We start from the raw sequence: 16,340 nt of genomic DNA, 5'->3' as shown, positions 1-16,340 counted from the left end.
ATCTTTGAAGTTATCTCCACTGTGCGCAAGGCGTGATATCGACTCTTTGAAACTTTTGCACTTTTTTGTTCACTCGTCATGCCGGCTATCTAATGATAATTACATCGTGCTCTGAAAACTGCCATAATGCTCTGCGAACAAGATATGGTCACAATCTTAACATAAGGCCGTTTTTCACACGTACTAATATGTTCAAATGCACTTTTTTTTCCAGAAAATTATTGTTTACTGCCTGGTTCGGTTCGTGAAATGAATATATCAGATTTTTTGGAGGCACTTGAATGACATTAATGTCCTATTTTTATCATTCTGTACCCGGTGGCGCTTAGGAGGTGACGATATTTGTTCTGTTGAAGAACTTGTTGTGATGTTGCTGTTATTCTTTCCTATTGTATGTACCCCATCCCTGCAATAGCCACGCATTGGGCTGCAGTATTTGAAAATAAAATAAATAAATAAAGCACTTTTACTTGCAGTTTCAATATAACACAGCTTTAATGCTGCAACTAAAAAGAGCCAGGCAATAAATAGAATGATCTGCAGGTGCCATTGGTCAGATGGCTGAACTACCTGCAGTTTTTGTGAATTCCTTTTTAATATCGCATGGTACACAGACACAACTGCCAAACGAGAGCAGTGTCTAGCCAGTGCCTCTGACACAGGTCACCACATCTCAACATCGATAAGCTAGGGAGGGTGCTGCCAATCCGAGGTACTAGAGTCACACGTTTTGGTGCACTGTACTCCACACTCTACGCAGCACAGTTCTGTTTTTCAGGACAGGTGTGCCTCTTGTCAGCATCCAATTTAGCAGTTCTTTTGTTGCTGTGTAGCAAGCCACAAGCGTGAGTATCTGTAGAGATGTTATTACTGAAAATCAGTTCTGCGGAAGCCCGCAAGGTGGCGGAAGGGTTAAGAAAGGGATTTCCTTGTGGCTTCGTGCTACAAATGGGTGGTTGTCTTTTTCCCTTTCTTAGATGTTATTACTAAATGCAATGCCTCTCGTTTACTTATTATTTTTATTTTAGTTGGAAGATAGCACTTAGGCACGACATAGTTCACAACACAGTGCAAAAAAAGTGCGTCACATTTAAACAAACAAGTTTCTTTCGTGAATAAAGTCCTGTAAGCCTCCTCGCTGAAAGCGGAGGCGAACTTCCCTTTCTTCCCGCAGGCCGCACTATGTGTCACGAGGCCCTCACATCAGCCACTTCAACGGTGGCCGCGTGGTGTACAAAGCCGAATTTGTGACAATTCATCAGTTTCGCAATTTTTCTTTGTGCTTCGATTGCCTTAACCACACTTATTGCTATGATATGGGAGTAAATACACAATGGCAAGGAAACCCGAAAACGGTAGCCAACATACAGAAATACATAGTGAAGTATAGTTGTACAAACAGTGACAATGCCGTTACAAAGAAGATTACTTTTAAGGGCTCGTTTTTCTTTGTAACAAAGAAAAACTAGCCCTTAAAAGTAATCTTTCCTTAACTCATAGCGAGGGTCTCGTTCTGGCAGACATGATGCCTTCAGATAGTATGCGAGGGATTATTGGTCAGCTGCCTGCTCGTATATAGATCACGTGCTACGTGACGCCAAAAAGGCAGAAAAAAGAGTGTTCCACACTCGCCGCCATGGCTGCGACTGGCGCTGACTGACACTCCTAAGTTTCCATCCACATATATACCCTATAAAGTAGACGGGGAGATGACCGCCGCCGTAGCTCAATGGTAGAGAATCGGACGCCTTATGCGAAGGTCGCAGGTTCGGTCCCTGCCGGCGGTAAGTTATCTTTTCGTCCACTTTACTTTCTTCACATTTATGCTCTAATTACTACAAATAATACCCCCTATACTTTCCTTGGCATTGATGTCTGTTAGTTCTCATTAATATAATGCCGTTACAAGCACGACAAAAATTTCAAAAATAGTCTAGTTTGTGGAAAAATCAAAATAATGACTATGCAAATATCTGGTCCGTGTGCCCGCATCAAATGCTCTACATGTAAACATATACAGCAGCCCACCGACGTAAATATTGTCATGTGGTCGTGACGTTGAAGGAAGCAGTTGGCTTGTTCAAACTTAATTTTATCTCTGGGCGAACCTGCGCCCGAAAAATCACAAGACAACGTTTCGAGCGATTCACGCTAAACTGACAGCTGCGTGAACAGTCGTCGGCTGTCGAGTAATTTGACAAGCGGTACAGCGCGTCTGCTTTTATACATGTGACACGTACCCACAAGACCTGCAATGATCCACCAGATGTGTTCGTCCTGAACTACGCAAAGCAGAGTCATGCTCCCTCAACCTGGTGTTTATACACCTTCCAGATTGCCCAACATAAGATCTGCCACAGCTGAACGGAACCTGGTATACCACTGCTGTTTTGCAAGATCGGTAACGTTGGCTGTGTTTCATCTGGCAGCTGTTCTTACTCTACGCAGTGCTGGACTCCACCATCTCTCGAAGTCGTCGGCACTACTTTGACAGCTTGTTGGATGCTGTAAACACCGAGGTTACACCATATCCCGCTGCTACGTTCTTCAAGCCATGGGACAACCTATGAACATATGGGAGAACTGCAAGCTTCCTTTTTTCACTTTGTAACCTTCTGGGAATTCTTTCTGTGCCTTTTATCGCTGGGATGAGTTTTTTGCAAATAGTGTTCAGCAAATGGCTGGGGTACTCAGCCTGCTTAGCTGGTCCTGAAAGCTGGAACCAACCTCGTGCACGCATGACCGGAACAACGAAGATCTTAAGCATGAGGATGCTCTCGCATTTTTTATTACTTTTATTTTTATTTATTTATTTTATTACATTTTTTATCATTTTATTACTAATACGGTGGTGCGCCCTAAGGATGCCGACGTGTTTACGTTTTCAGGGGTGAATGCCCTGTCTCTTTCGGTCGCCGACGGCAGCCGCTCAGCTTTTCTTTTTGTGTTGAGTGCTGGGGGCGAGAGCGCCTTCGCACCAAGGGGCGAAACGCGAGGTCGCAGAATGCCGAGAGGGGTCGGATTTCGGAGCGGGGACTGGTGCCGGACACCTCCCGCTGTGTTTGGAGTGCATTACGGGCAGTTGTGTCGGCTGCGGTGTGGCGCCACGCGGGCAGTTGCGCGCCGCCTTCCCTCTGGTCTGAGATCTGGACCACGGCCGCCGCGGTCTTGTTTTTGAACTCCGGGCTTTCGGCCAGTAGACAGACCTCACTGCGGGGGTCTGAAGCGCAGGCGGCACTGTTTGATGACACCGGCCAGCAACGGGAACACGCTGCAGAGGCGAAACCCCAATAGCCTGGTTTGCGCCAAGTTGGAGGCGACGGCACTTTTGCTGGCCGACGATGCCGCTGCAGCGCGGAATGTGTGAGCAATAAATTCTGCACATGGCGTCGGCTCCTGACATTGTGCATGGCCACGTGTTGACGAGAAGGAAGGAAAGCTGTTGTTTTTCGTAATATCTAATTGGTTTTCCGTTTAGGCCCTGCCCGGTGGGCTGTGGCCTACGAGTACTTACACTCTGGTTGGCCGCCGTGGTCAAGGGAGGGATAAAGGGATGCCACCACCCTTTTTCGTTAACCAGTTCCGTAGAAGTTTTAAAAAATCGATTCGATAGTTCACGGTATTTCTGGCTCTCAACCGTTTCGCGCTCTGCTGCTTTCTAGCCGCCTGTCAAACGTGATTAGCTCAAGCTCAAGTGACGAAAAAGAGGCTGACTTGTCTCCTACTGCCCTCGCGCGCGACAACGCGGCGTCTCGCCAAGACAACATCTCCCGCACGTGTGCTATCGCGCCTAGTGTCCCCGGGCACTGGAAAGGAGAGGCCTGTTGCTTGTGGAGTTACTTCGCCGTGTTTGAATTCTGTCGAGCCAAGTGACCGTTAGTTCTTGCGCCTTTGGTCCTGGCGCCCTGTCCCTGGCTTCGCACGTTTCATCGGTGCTCTGCGTAATCCGAGCGTCGGTGAGTGCTTTCTTCTTATTCCTCTTTTCTGTCTAAGTGACTGTCAAATAGTTTTCGTGTGTACAGTATATCCAGGCTTATGCGTAAACACATATTATTTACAACTGTACTGTACTAGCAACATCGCCGCCTGTGAAGGTGGCTGACCAGCGAAGCTGTGTTGGGCACCCCCTTCATGCCGACCGAGAGCGCTCGGATGGTTGCGATTCCGGGCAGAAAACCAGCGATGTTTCGCGCAGGAAATTTTCAGCCGTCGTTTTGGAAGACAGGAAAAATAGGAATCTATGGGATACTTTAGAGAATCTTAAAAATGGTGAAATTTGTCTATGATGACCAAAACACAGCGGTCGCTGTGCGCTTTTGAGTTGTGCGAACGGTTCTCGCGCATGCAGCACGCAAACCCTTAAGATTGGTTTTATGATAATTATACGGAGTGATTTCTAGTTCTCTCTCAGTGTTAGACTCGAAACCCACGTATGAACATCATACTTAGAGCAAACGAGTTAGGAAGGCCATTCTTTTCAGCGCAGGCGGTACTCATGATTTTAATAGTCGTAAACATGCAGGGAAACATGCCAGGTTGTGCAGGGAAATATGCTGTGACAGTTTGAAGCACGCAGGGGAAAATGCCCGAAATAATGAATTCTCATGTCCCAGATTGGGAATTCTTGGGCGTAGTACGGAACATCACTGCAGAAAACACTATCATGCGGAGCAGAGCAGATGACGCGGAATCTAATCGCCGTTTTCACTCGATCAACGCAAGCAAAAAAAAAAAAGAAAGGAACACACGCACACACACTAAAGATTGTTTTCAAAAATTATTTTATCCTCCGTTGGACGAATTCTAGTTGCCGATTCACAGATTGCGCGCACAACTCTTCATGGAGAGGCTCGTTGGTAGATGCACTCTTTTTGCCTTCACCCTCCACCGCCCGAGCCGGCGCCTGCCTTTGTTTACAAATATGGCGTTTGACTTTTTTTGTCATTGATTTACAGCTCCTGCTGATAAGTTCTGCACAGTATTTGATGATAATAATAATAATAATATCTGGGGTTTTACGTCCCAAAACCACGATATGATTATGAGAGACGCCGTAGTGAAGGGCTCCGGAAATTTCGACCATCTGGTGTTCTTTAACGTGCACCTAAATCTAAGTACACGGGCCTCTACCATTTCGCCTCCACCGAAATGCGACCGCCGCGGCCGGGATCGAATACGCGACCTTCTGGTCAGCAGTCGAGCACCGTAACCGCTATACCACTGCGGCGGACGCACAGTATTTGATACTCTCTCAGTTTGTGGCTCTTAACGTAGGCGGCTTCGCATGTTCGTTGTGTTTGTATTCCGGCTGTTGGTTAGTCGTTGCATGAAATGTTTTGTTTTCTTCCATTCGAGAGTGTGTATTCTCGCACTGCTACCTGTGACTTTCTCGGATATGAAATTGCGAACCTGTCACTGCTGACCGGCGACCGGAGTTCGGCTGAGAGATACATCACTGCGTGGCACCGCGGCTTGTGACAATATTAGTCCCAAAGGTTAAAATAAAAAAATAGAAAAGCTCATTTGGATTTTCGACAACTACAGTCGAACCCACTTATAACGATCCCACATATAACGATCTATTGGTGATAACGACCATATTTGGGTGCACTTACGATTTTCCTATGCTAACCATTGAAGCTGCGTCCCCATATAGCGAACATTATTCAAAGCCTCCTACTTTTACAACGAACACTTCAGATACGGTCGCGGTAAAAATATGGCGCATACGAAGCGAAAAAAAGTTAAAACATCCCTTCTAAAGCGTGACAGGGGCGCGCGCTCGCGCGTGCCCCGCTCCAGTTTACTCGCGACTAAGATATCCCAGATCGGTGAGCACCGCACGCAGATTTCGGACGCTGCGAGCGAGGTCGCTCACTTTCCAGGCGTTTCTTCAGTGGCAGAATGGCAGTGAGGAAAAAAAAATAGCAGGCAGCATGAAGCCTTGCGGTCAGCTTTCGCACGGTAACCTTTCTTGACGCCGTTCTCTGCAGCTACGACCGCCTGCGATGAACCAAACAATGCCTTGGAACGCAAGAAGTGATAACCGCCATAACTTTCCATCGTAAAAAGGTTCACAGCGTCCCTAAACTCGTCGACGCCACAATGTGCCGCAAAAGGTCGTCCGTCTTTTCGGTAACGGCAGAGACCGGTCGATCGGTGATTACGACTTCCGCGCGATTACGGCGATGCCTTCGCGGATAAGCATCAGAAAAGAGCGAAGGCCAGGTGGCGGCCGTTGATGAATGTGCCATTATGACTTATGGCCGACAACCTATTATCACAGTCATCTGTAGATATCTGCTCAGCTGCGCGTGTGGCGTACGCCGTACACTGCGGATTGACGGCGGTACGAGCGCGCCATGCTGCCGTTGGCAAGTTCGCCGCCGCCGCGTCGTGCGAGACCGCTTTAAAGTGCGCGTGCCTTTGTAGAAACGAAAGTAGCTCGCTGTTGTTGAGCGGCGCGGGCACCGAGAAACGTCGATGCACTGACAGCGAGCGTATACTGCGTGTTTGACTAGGTGACAACTCAAGTGCGCCGCGCATCGTCGTGCAGGGCTGCGAGAGCATCGCGGAGACGTCGTGTGCGCGTTGCTTGCAAAATGCCTTTTCGCCGCGTTGAACGAAGAGGCTAGTCGCCACACCCGTGCACGGTCCGGAGTGAAGCAAGCACGAAGAACGTACAAACGCGCACATACGGCATACAGCAAGCGGCCCGGCAGTATCTTCGCGAGCCGAGTAGGCGACGCGCTGCACGCAACTAGCCAGGGATGATCGGCTCCACGTTGCGGTACCGCGCTTCGGTGAAATGGTGTCAGCTCATTGCAAAGGCGGTTAATTCACTCGTGAGCACGCAGCAGGCGTCGCTTCACGACGCGAAAAGGCTTAGCTTGTCACCGAAGGGGTTGTTAGCACTTTAATAAAAGTGCAAAGAAAAAAAAAAAAGCGGCTTGGCCGCTAAGCGCACGTTTTTAAGGGCAAGTCCATATACAACGAACTACTGATATAACGACCACTTTTCGCGACACTTTCGAGTTCGTTATAAACGGGTTCAACTGTATATCTTGTGGGAATCGAGCGCGCCCTTCCCTTTGGCGCCTCGTTCCCCAGCTAGCGCGCGTGTTGGCCCCGCGCGGCTCGAGCGCCGGGAACCGCCGTTAATCGGCGGTATGGCGACCGCGGCGGCAGCGCCAGGCCTCTTTGTCTGGTGCAAGCCATGCGTCAGCCTCCCGGCGCGCGGGCACGCGTCCGGACATGCCTCGACATGCTCACATGCTCACGCCACCAAGCTAGCTTACGTCACTGCGCAACGCCTCTCCTCATTGGCCGCCAGTGACAACCCCCTTCCCCCTTGAGCTCGCTTCTGTCTGGCGCGGGCTTGCCCGCGTCCAGGGTTACCGTTGGTGGCTACTTTGCGCCAAATTGGCTACTTTACGACCCAGTCTGGCGACAAAAATTTCAGGTTGGCGCCATGGCTACTTTCTGGCTACTTTGAACCTCTATTTTAGCGCATTCAGTAGCCATTTTTCTCATTATCTGCAGATAAAATACCAAGCAAGCCTGACGACTACCCTTTGTTTCCAAGCTTTTCTGACGTGTCAGCCAGTGTATAAGCGCGTGTCCTAGCCCCGCCATGAGTCTGGTGCTCATCGAGGCACCCGAACGCACCGCGCGGTGCGCCTGCCGAGACGGAATGATGAAGTTCTTGTTCGCCCACTCAGTGTCTCACACCCACTATGGGGGATAGGCCATGAATTCGGTGGTTTTAAGAATTTAAATAAAAATTAAGAAATTGGAAATATAACTTACAAATAAATTAAAGATGAAATTTAAGTACGCCTTTTGGCTAAGATCAAACTGACGAAGTTGCGTGCATGTTGGCAAACGCGTGCCTAGCACGCTGTTCACGTACGCTGCCCGCCATCGATGCTGACGCTACGAGCCAGTTTTGTAGTGCTGATGCACGGCGCGTGTTTTCGGGTGAACTTGACAGACACAGAGATCCGCTACAAAAAGAAGCTGGACCGGTCATCTTCAAGCGGATATTGCTACTTGAAGCTGGTCGTGCTTGAAGTCGCAGACTTCAAGCCCAACCTTCTGCCATTAGTATTCCTACTGACTGGTTGGCTGGAATGTTTCAATCTTACTGTCTCTCTGGCAATTACTATATCTATTCTATATAAAATGTATACAGGTGCACGGAACTTATAATATGTTCATTTATTTGCAACTTGCTTACAGCTTGAAGACCAAGCATGAAGGAGAAAATAACTGTGCTCGTATGCTATTTTATTGCTGACACAAAATGGTATTATATATTGTTCAATGATAAAACCTCTTTTCATAATACCGCTTTTCTGCCATTTGGCTACAAGTTTGGCGATAAGATTAAAAGACCTGGCTACTTTGGCTACTTTTAGCTTGAATTCTGGCTCCTTTTCAAATCTACCCAACGGCAACCCTGCCCGCGTCAGATGCTCTCAGGCTAGCATGAGAGGTTGACGCGCTGCTCTAGCAGGCGGCTTCTCGTTCGTGTGCTCGATTGCTGCCCTTTGTGTGATAGTCGTAGCGCCGCTGGCAAGCGTACTCGATCGGTCTTGCGGAGTTCCCCTTACGGCCTGCAAGCCCGTGACTGTCGTACTGTGATGCATCTTGGGTTAATAAACCCGTGTTGTTTGTTGACCTCCTGCCTCGAGTGCCTTTTCTGCGCCGTGCCGGAGAATCGACGAACCCGGCCGTAGCGTCTTTGTTCGCTGCGGCAGTGGAGAACGTCGCGCAACTTGGTTTCGGCATGGCATCAGAGCAGTCCCCCTCGAGGCGCTCGTTCCTGCTCGATCCCCTGGCGACGGACTTGATCTCGTTCGATGCGGACGACGCCGGCAGCACGAGGAAAGCTCGCCTTAGCGGCCCTCGGCTTTCGGCCACCGGGAGAGATCCCGTTTTGGGCCTCCTTTGGTGATGACCGCTCGAATGTGGACTGCAGCCCTAGCCTAGCCAGTTTCGGGTTTTCTCAGCTGGTCGAGACACACGCGGAGCACGTGCTTTCGGGCCCCTCCAACGCGTCGTCTCCGCTCGCTGGCCTTCCTTTGTTAGCAGCGCAGCTGAGTGACCAAACCGCCGCACCGGAGCGTCCCTTCCTAGCCCACATGGTGCTGGCATTCACACGCTCGCTGGCCCATCGTTGTCACGAGCGTGAAGGGTTGACAGTGTCGTCCGCGAGCCAGCTCGCATAGGCGACACTGTCGTCCGCGTTTTCCGACGATCATTTTCCTCATGCGCGCCTTGGCTGGCGACGCCTTCGGCAAATGTGAGCCACCGTGCTCCGTTGTCGATTCGTTTGCCTGTCGCATGAGGCATCATGCATCCGTCGGTGCGGAAACCCTACTCTTCGCTGTGCCGTTTATTGACCCCTTGGGCCTGGCGTGCATGGCGGAGAACAGGCGCACGACCCTACAACGGCGGCGCCTGCCTCGGAGCCGCTGTACACAACTGCGGCACGGCTCCAGGCAAAACATTGCCTTCCATCTCGAGAGCAGCACCGTTGTTTCGTGCGGTGCTTCGCGGTTGGTTGTGCGCTGGGAGAATCGCGCGCGCCGACAGCGCTTTGTGCATCTCCCTGGTCTTTCGCTGCCCGTGATTCTCGGTCGCGTCTTTCTCGCGCGCACGGGTATCGTGAATGACTTCCCAAGCGGTGGCTACGGGGTCGTCCCTTTCGGCGCCCTACAAACGCTTGCAACCCTCGTAGTGGCTACAGCTGCCTTTTAAGTTCGGGACGCCACTCGAGATTTCGCTCGCCGGAAGCTTGTCTGCTATGTCGATGGAGTGCCATTGGTGGAGGAAACGAACCCCATGGCGCTAGTCTGGCTTAAGCGCTTGCGCGAGCCCTCGGGCCGCCTCGCGCGCTGGGCGTTGACTTTGCAGCGGTACAACTTCGTTGTGCGCTACCGGAAAGGGAGTTCAAACGTCGTGGCTCACGCCTTGCTGCGTGCCCCCGTTTCGGTGTGACACTTGTGTTCGCCACTCCCGAGAGCAATCGCATCGAGTAGACGGCGGGACCTCTGGCTCCAATGCGTCGAAAGGAGCGAACCCCGACGGCGAATTGACTTTCGAGTCGATCGCCTCGGGTGAGCACGTCACTTCAGCCGGTATCCTCTTAAGCAGAGAAGAGCTACCAAAGGCACAGCAGTGCGATCCGTTGTGGGCTCCAAGAGCCGTGCTCCCAAGGAGCGGGCGCGTATTGAGTCTGGTATTGCTGTCGGCGCCGTGTGCCGTTTACGCAGTCTGGTATTGCTGCGGGCACGTTGGATTCGCATCTGTTTGTCGCCGGCGGAGTTCTCCTGCGCTCCACATCCCACCAGAGGAAGCTCCCAAGGAGTCTTTTAAGGTGGGGGTACCCCGCAGTCTAAGGAAAGCCACCCTCGGCTATTTCCACGACTCGCGGTTGGCCGGACATGCGAGGGGCCGTAAGACTTTCTAAAAGTTGTGCCGCTCTGCTACCCGGCCAGGCATTAAACGTGACGCTCTTCACTCCCCGTGTGGCAAGGCGTGAAGTCTCGTGCGGGCAAGTCCCCCGGGCTCATGCAGCCGCCCCCAAACCCTTTCGCTGCCCGCAGCAGCGATTTGGGAGAGGGGGAAGCGGTCACACAACCGCAGGAAAACCGTGAGAAGGCTGGCTCCAAGCCACGCCATCGGTACAACCTGCGGAAGCGCACTTAAGCAACCTTTCTCCCACTGACAGGTAGCTGGACTTTATTCCATACCATGACAGTGAATGGAGAATAACCGCTAAGTTGCGGCGGCACACGTCTAGAAGTAGTAGAAGGCCCTCTTGGCCGAAAATACCCTCTGACGTGTTGTCCAAGCCATAACCTGGCAAGCGCTCCCTTTGTTGGGCAGCACTGTCAGGCAGGCACCCCTTTTTGGCAAGCCGGCTATGCCGGGGGCATTTCTGTCCACTCCTGCATCGCCCCGTCGTCTCCCTGCGCCTACCGCGCCACCAGCCTGTTCCAGACCTGATGGCCTGCCGTTCCCTGGTCCTCCCAGCTGTGGCCTGCGTTCCTGCCTTCTGGCCTGCAGACACCATCACCCTGCCTTACCCACCTGGCAGCTTCGGCAGCCGCCCTCGGCGGCTGGTCCGCCCACTCAAGCTTTGGCCCAGGCCCGAGCGTGGTCGCTCCGGCTTCCGTTCCTGGCTGCCTGCTGTTCCTGCCTGCCGTTCCTGTGTGGCCCCCGTCCCAGCGACTTTCGGCGGTTGGCTGCCGCACGCAACTGGCAGCCACGCCTCGCACGTTCCCGGCTGCCAACCTCTCCAGTCCGGCGAACATCAAGCGGGCCGGCTGCCCGCCCTTGTGCAGTCTTCCCCGTTCCTCCTGGGCTGCGGACCTTCTTACGGCAGTGGGCTCTCCCTTGTGGTGGAACTTTCGGTGGAACTTTTGCGTGGCCATGGCCGACCTATGGACTTGTACCTCCGGGAAGACGACACCCCCCTGTTGGACTTTGCCCCGTTGGCCAGCCCCCTTGCGGCTGAGCTGACCTTGCCACTTGGCCTCGGACAGCCTCTTTCACAGGCTGGCCTCGGTCTTTAGGAGGGGGGAATGTGGGAATCGAGCGCGCCCTTCCCTTTGGCGCCTCGTTCCCCAGCTAGCGCGCGTGTTGGCCCCGCGCGGCTCGAGCGCCGGGAACCGCCGTTAATCGGCGGTATGGCGACCGCAGCGGCAGCGCCAGGCCTCTTTGTCTGGTGCAAGCCATGCGTCAGCCTCCCGGCGCGCGGGCACGCGTCCGGACATGCCTCGACATGCTCACATGCTCACGCCACCAAGCTAGCTTACGTCACTGCGCAACGCCTCTCCTCATTGGCCGCCAGTGACAACCCCCTTCCCCCTTGAGCTCGCTTCTGTCTGGCGCGGGCTTGCCCGCGTCAGATGCTCTCAGGCTAGCATGAGAGGTTGACGCGCTGCTCTAGCAGGCGGCTTCTCGTTCGTGTGCTCGACTGCTGCCCTTTGTGTGATAGTCGTAGCGCCGCTGGCATCGGTCTTGCGGAGTTCCCCTTACGGGCTGCAAGCCCGTGACTGTCGTACTGTGATGCATCTTGGGTTAATAAACCCGTGTTGTTTGTTGACCTCCTGCCTCGAGTGCCTTTTCTGCGCCGTGCCGGAGAATCGACGAACCCGGCCGTAGCGTCTTTGTTCGCTGCGGCAGTGGGGAACGTCGCGTCCCTTGCCGGTCGCCTCGTAGGGTAAGCGTCTCGCAAACCTATCTCCACAATCTTTTGCAAAGAAAATATTAACAAAATTGCGAGAACTTTTGATGATTTACACGACTGAATTCATGTACAGAAAACTTGACACTCACATTGCACAGTCGTGTAGAGAATGTTCTATACATAATTTTCAAGTGACGTCACAGACAGGTTCTCTGCGCCGTGTACTCCAACATAGCACCCACCGTGACTTTTCATCTCATTAGAAAGTGTCAGTGCAGAGGAGGACAGAGTCTTTCGGTCTCCGCGTTCTATTGTGCTCTCCCCGCTTTCGCCAGCCGAGCCACGGGGGAACACAAAGGCACGCGAGGGGGCACCAGCGCTAATCCGATGTCACGGTTTCTTGCTCCAGCGAGCATTTCAACCAGCCTTTACTCCAAAATGGCAACCACGGTGACGTCAGTTGAGATAAAGAAGTAGAGTTGGGCTTAACTGGCATGCGATGCGTAGCTTAGACAACAGGTGGAAAAGGCGAGTAACTGAATGGATACTGAGAGACGGAGTTTGGAGGCAATAAAATTAGGTGGCAAGGTGTCCTGCAGCAGACATCCACAAACTGATGATGATGAAGATGAAAGGATAAGAACAGCAGATGCGATAACTTTTATGCTTATCTTGCCCAACGACAGTTTTAAAAGGGTTTCTTATTTTATGATTCAATATCGGGGTCACGCTGATTTGGTTATACCAGTTACGCCATGCAGAGCTGGTGTTTGGCCAGTAACCGATTGAAATACCCAATCGCAGTAATATGGGACACTCTTTGTATTCTGGAAGCAAACTTTAGCTACTATGTTATTCCAGCATGGGGCTGTGCTTAATTTTTTTTCAGAGCTGTTGAATTGTATAATACAATTACGCGTTGTGAAGTTAGGCAGAAAACGTTAACATAAGATGGTTTTCAATGGAAAAGACGGGCATGTAGTGTCATTTTCTCCTTTTCACACGATATTGAATATGAAGACGCTCGTTTTTAGTTATATGTGTTTATGGTTGTCTTGTTTTGCAGTTCCGAAGCAGCCCTAAAACCACTTCTGCCATTCCATTCCGCTCATTCAAAGTTAGTAAAAAGAGGAATAGCGAATGGGTGCCTCGTCAATGCCCTTAGAAGGTCGTGTCCGCATTCCATGCAAAAAAGTTTTGACGCCCAGGTTAGCCGCTTGGTATCTGCAGGGTATACGAAGGCTCTGGTTTCGGCTGTGGCGGAAAAGCTGTTAAAACAAATCGGACGTGGTGAAAATGACCGTGTACCAGGTGCGCATGTTGAAAAGAAAAAAACTTGCTGTACTTCCTTACATACATGATCTGTCCCACAAACTTAAAAGGGTAGGGCAACGTGCTGGCGTTAAGGTAGTGTTTTCAGCGCCGGAGAAGTTGTCCAAGCTTTGCAAGTTTGCTTCGAGTGGCAGCCGTAATGGCTGTCCCGTGAAACACAAAAAGCAGTTTGTGCCCTGTACCACTGGCGTGGTATACGTGATTCCTCTGTCCTGTGGGAAGAAATACGTGGGACAGACTGGTAGGTGCTTAAATGACCGTCTGAGAGAGCACCACAACAATGTGCACAACACGGTTCAAGGCCACTTGGGCATTCATTGTCGTGACTGTGGCTGCGCGCCCATCTTTGAAAAAAGCGAGGTCCTGGCTAGGCATAATTTACAGTTGACGCGCGAAATCATCGAGGCAGATTTCATCAGAAAGTTCGATAGCAGTTGCATCAGCTCTCCTTCGATAGCACTTTAATCTCATGAAATATCATATCTAAAAGACCATGAGTGATACGCCCGTGTGCGCAGTGGTGCTTGCTCTATGTATAATGTTCAAAAAATCGTCATTTGCCCCGGTGGTGGCGCATGTCAGCGAAGTGTATAAATATTCATCCTTCCCTTTCTACCAATAAAGTGTTGTAAGTCAGCGCTCTGTGTGCGTCGCCTTTCTTGTCCTCGTCTTCTCTTGCGCTGTTTCCCCTCCGATGTCTAACCAACACGCCCAAGCTTCGATACTAAGTCAAACACTGTGTTCTTCCTTACACCACCAAGCTTCGGGCAGTTGCTAACTTTCCTAAATCTGCGTCCCTAAACGAACTTCGCAACTTCCTTGGCCTCTGCTCCTACTTTCACCGCTTCATTCAGAATTTTGCGACCATCAGCGCTCTCTTGAATCAGCTTCTGTAGAGCGACTCGAAAAGTTATGCTTGGTCGTCCGCTTATGACAATGCCTGTCAAGAGTTGCGCTGTCTACAAACCTCACCACCAATCCTGCGTCACTTCGACCTTACTGCTCCGACTAAGGTGACTGAGGTGCTGACAATTGGGCACGATCAAAAGTGTTGAATTGCACAAACCGGACAGGGACCAAAGGAGGAGCATAAGGTGTGTCTCTTAATTTAGCCCCTGTCCTGTTTGCGCCATTCAACAATTTTGCTGGATGGGTCTTTATTGCTTTACTTCTCACTCACTATGTATAAATAGTATTTCTTTCAGGTGGTGTACAAGAATATGTGCAAACACATCCTACATCTGAAGATATGTTGCTGTGAGCCTTCAATAAATGCTGTCAAGTTTGCCCACCATGCTGCTTTGACTGTGCACAGTTCACTGGACCAGCAGGCCCTGTCGTTGATAAAAGTAGGAACGAAGTGACAAGCAATAGCAGCCAGCTGATATTCGTGCAAGATTTGGCCAGTTTGGAATGTACTAGGTGTGAACATTCATGCCGAGATTTCCAGCTGGAAATAAGGTTCCAACTGGAAATTATTTTACAGGAGGGTGGGAATGGGAACCTATTCACCTAGGCACTAGCCAAGTGGTCCCACTAACTAAGTGGTTCCACTTCCCAAGTGGCTCCACTAGAAGTGGTTCCACTTGCAGAAAATTTTTGCCTGGAAGGGTTTTGAGAACCACTGCGAACACTGCAAGCAAAACTTCATTGTAGGGAGATACTAAAGGCACAGAATTTTATGGGTGATTGTAGGGGATGTAGAAATATTTTGGCTTTTGTTATTGTAGGGTTTTATGTGGTATAAATTAAAAATACAACAAAAATCAATCAACACCTACTGACAGGAAGTGTCAAGGGGTTCAGCTAGGCTATTGCAATCAGGTAGAGGATGCATGAGGCTGGAAAAGAAAACAAAGCTAAACTGGGCTCAGTAATGACACATCAGTGTTTTATGTCTGAAGCCAACTCAAAAGACAACATCTTCTCAGCAGCATTTTGTGCAAGACCTGGGACCATTCGCAGGCTTACCTTTTGTGGTTATCTTAGTGACCCTCTACAAACCATTACGAGTGTCTCTCAGTAAGTGAACGTCTGGGCAAGCAGAGACCAATCAGAGCTGTGTGTTTCATCGCAATGCACACTCTTGAACTCCATCACGCTGAGAACAAACACCAAAGTGAAAATTCCTTCTTTCGTGAAAAAGGCACATTTATAGTACGGCCATGCCGCACCACAGGGTGTTTTTCCTCATAAACCTGCAAGTAAAATGCGTGCAACAAAGCTCACCAGCAGGAAAGGCCCCTTGGCAGCCCAATCCCGGGAAGAGCCCGAGCCGTATTCCTTGCCTGCCAGCACCATGAGTGGAGGGGCCCCTTCCTTCTTGTAACGCTCAGCCGCATCAAAAATGTCCATCTGCACAGACAATACAATGCCCACAGATTGAGGTCCCATCCGACGCTGGCCTTGAAAAACACGGCGTGTGGTACAAAAGAAGTTGCAAGCGATCCCTCAGCATATTCTTATGAGATAAGAACAAGAAAACATTTCTTTTGGCTTTCTTATTGTTAGAAAGGGGTGCTACAAACTGGTGTTGCTGAGTTGTGTTATAAAGTGTGTTCGGTTTTTTGAGTCTAACTAATTTGCTCTGGCTGCGTGTTATGTGCCCGGATTGCGGCGAGAATTTGATCCACACTAATTATTTCTTTGGAGCCGGCACGCTTGCCGACATGCAGCTGACATCGCTCTTGTTTGTGCAGATTTTTGCTGCCCTTTGGTCAACGATCCTGAATGGTGCTGTAGGCGAAGAGACGTCGTTTCTGCGCATGCCTGTGTCGTCGCCCACATCGGCGTTCGCGTGGGCCAC

General features: G+C 50.9%; 1 protein-coding gene across 3 annotated transcripts in view; it reads right to left on the bottom strand.

Moving 5' to 3' along the window:
* LOC119394543 (cytoplasmic aconitate hydratase) overlaps nucleotides 1-16,340 on the bottom strand; it is a 486,597-nt gene that overhangs the window by 17,593 nt on the left and 452,664 nt on the right. For all 3 annotated transcript variants that reach the window (XM_037661865.2, XM_037661864.2, XM_037661866.2), the window contains one exon: nucleotides 15,764-15,889. In XM_037661865.2, the coding sequence (XP_037517793.1) occupies nucleotides 15,764-15,889 (126 nt within the window). The remainder of the gene's footprint in view (nucleotides 1-15,763; nucleotides 15,890-16,340) is intronic.

This window comes from Rhipicephalus sanguineus, chromosome 5 (genome assembly GCF_013339695.2).
Source record: "Rhipicephalus sanguineus isolate Rsan-2018 chromosome 5, BIME_Rsan_1.4, whole genome shotgun sequence".
In the NCBI taxonomy this organism is placed as follows: Eukaryota; Metazoa; Arthropoda; class Arachnida; order Ixodida; family Ixodidae; genus Rhipicephalus; species Rhipicephalus sanguineus.
The sequence above is the reverse complement of the archived record's forward strand: the minus strand, read 5'-3'. Positions and strand labels throughout refer to the sequence as shown.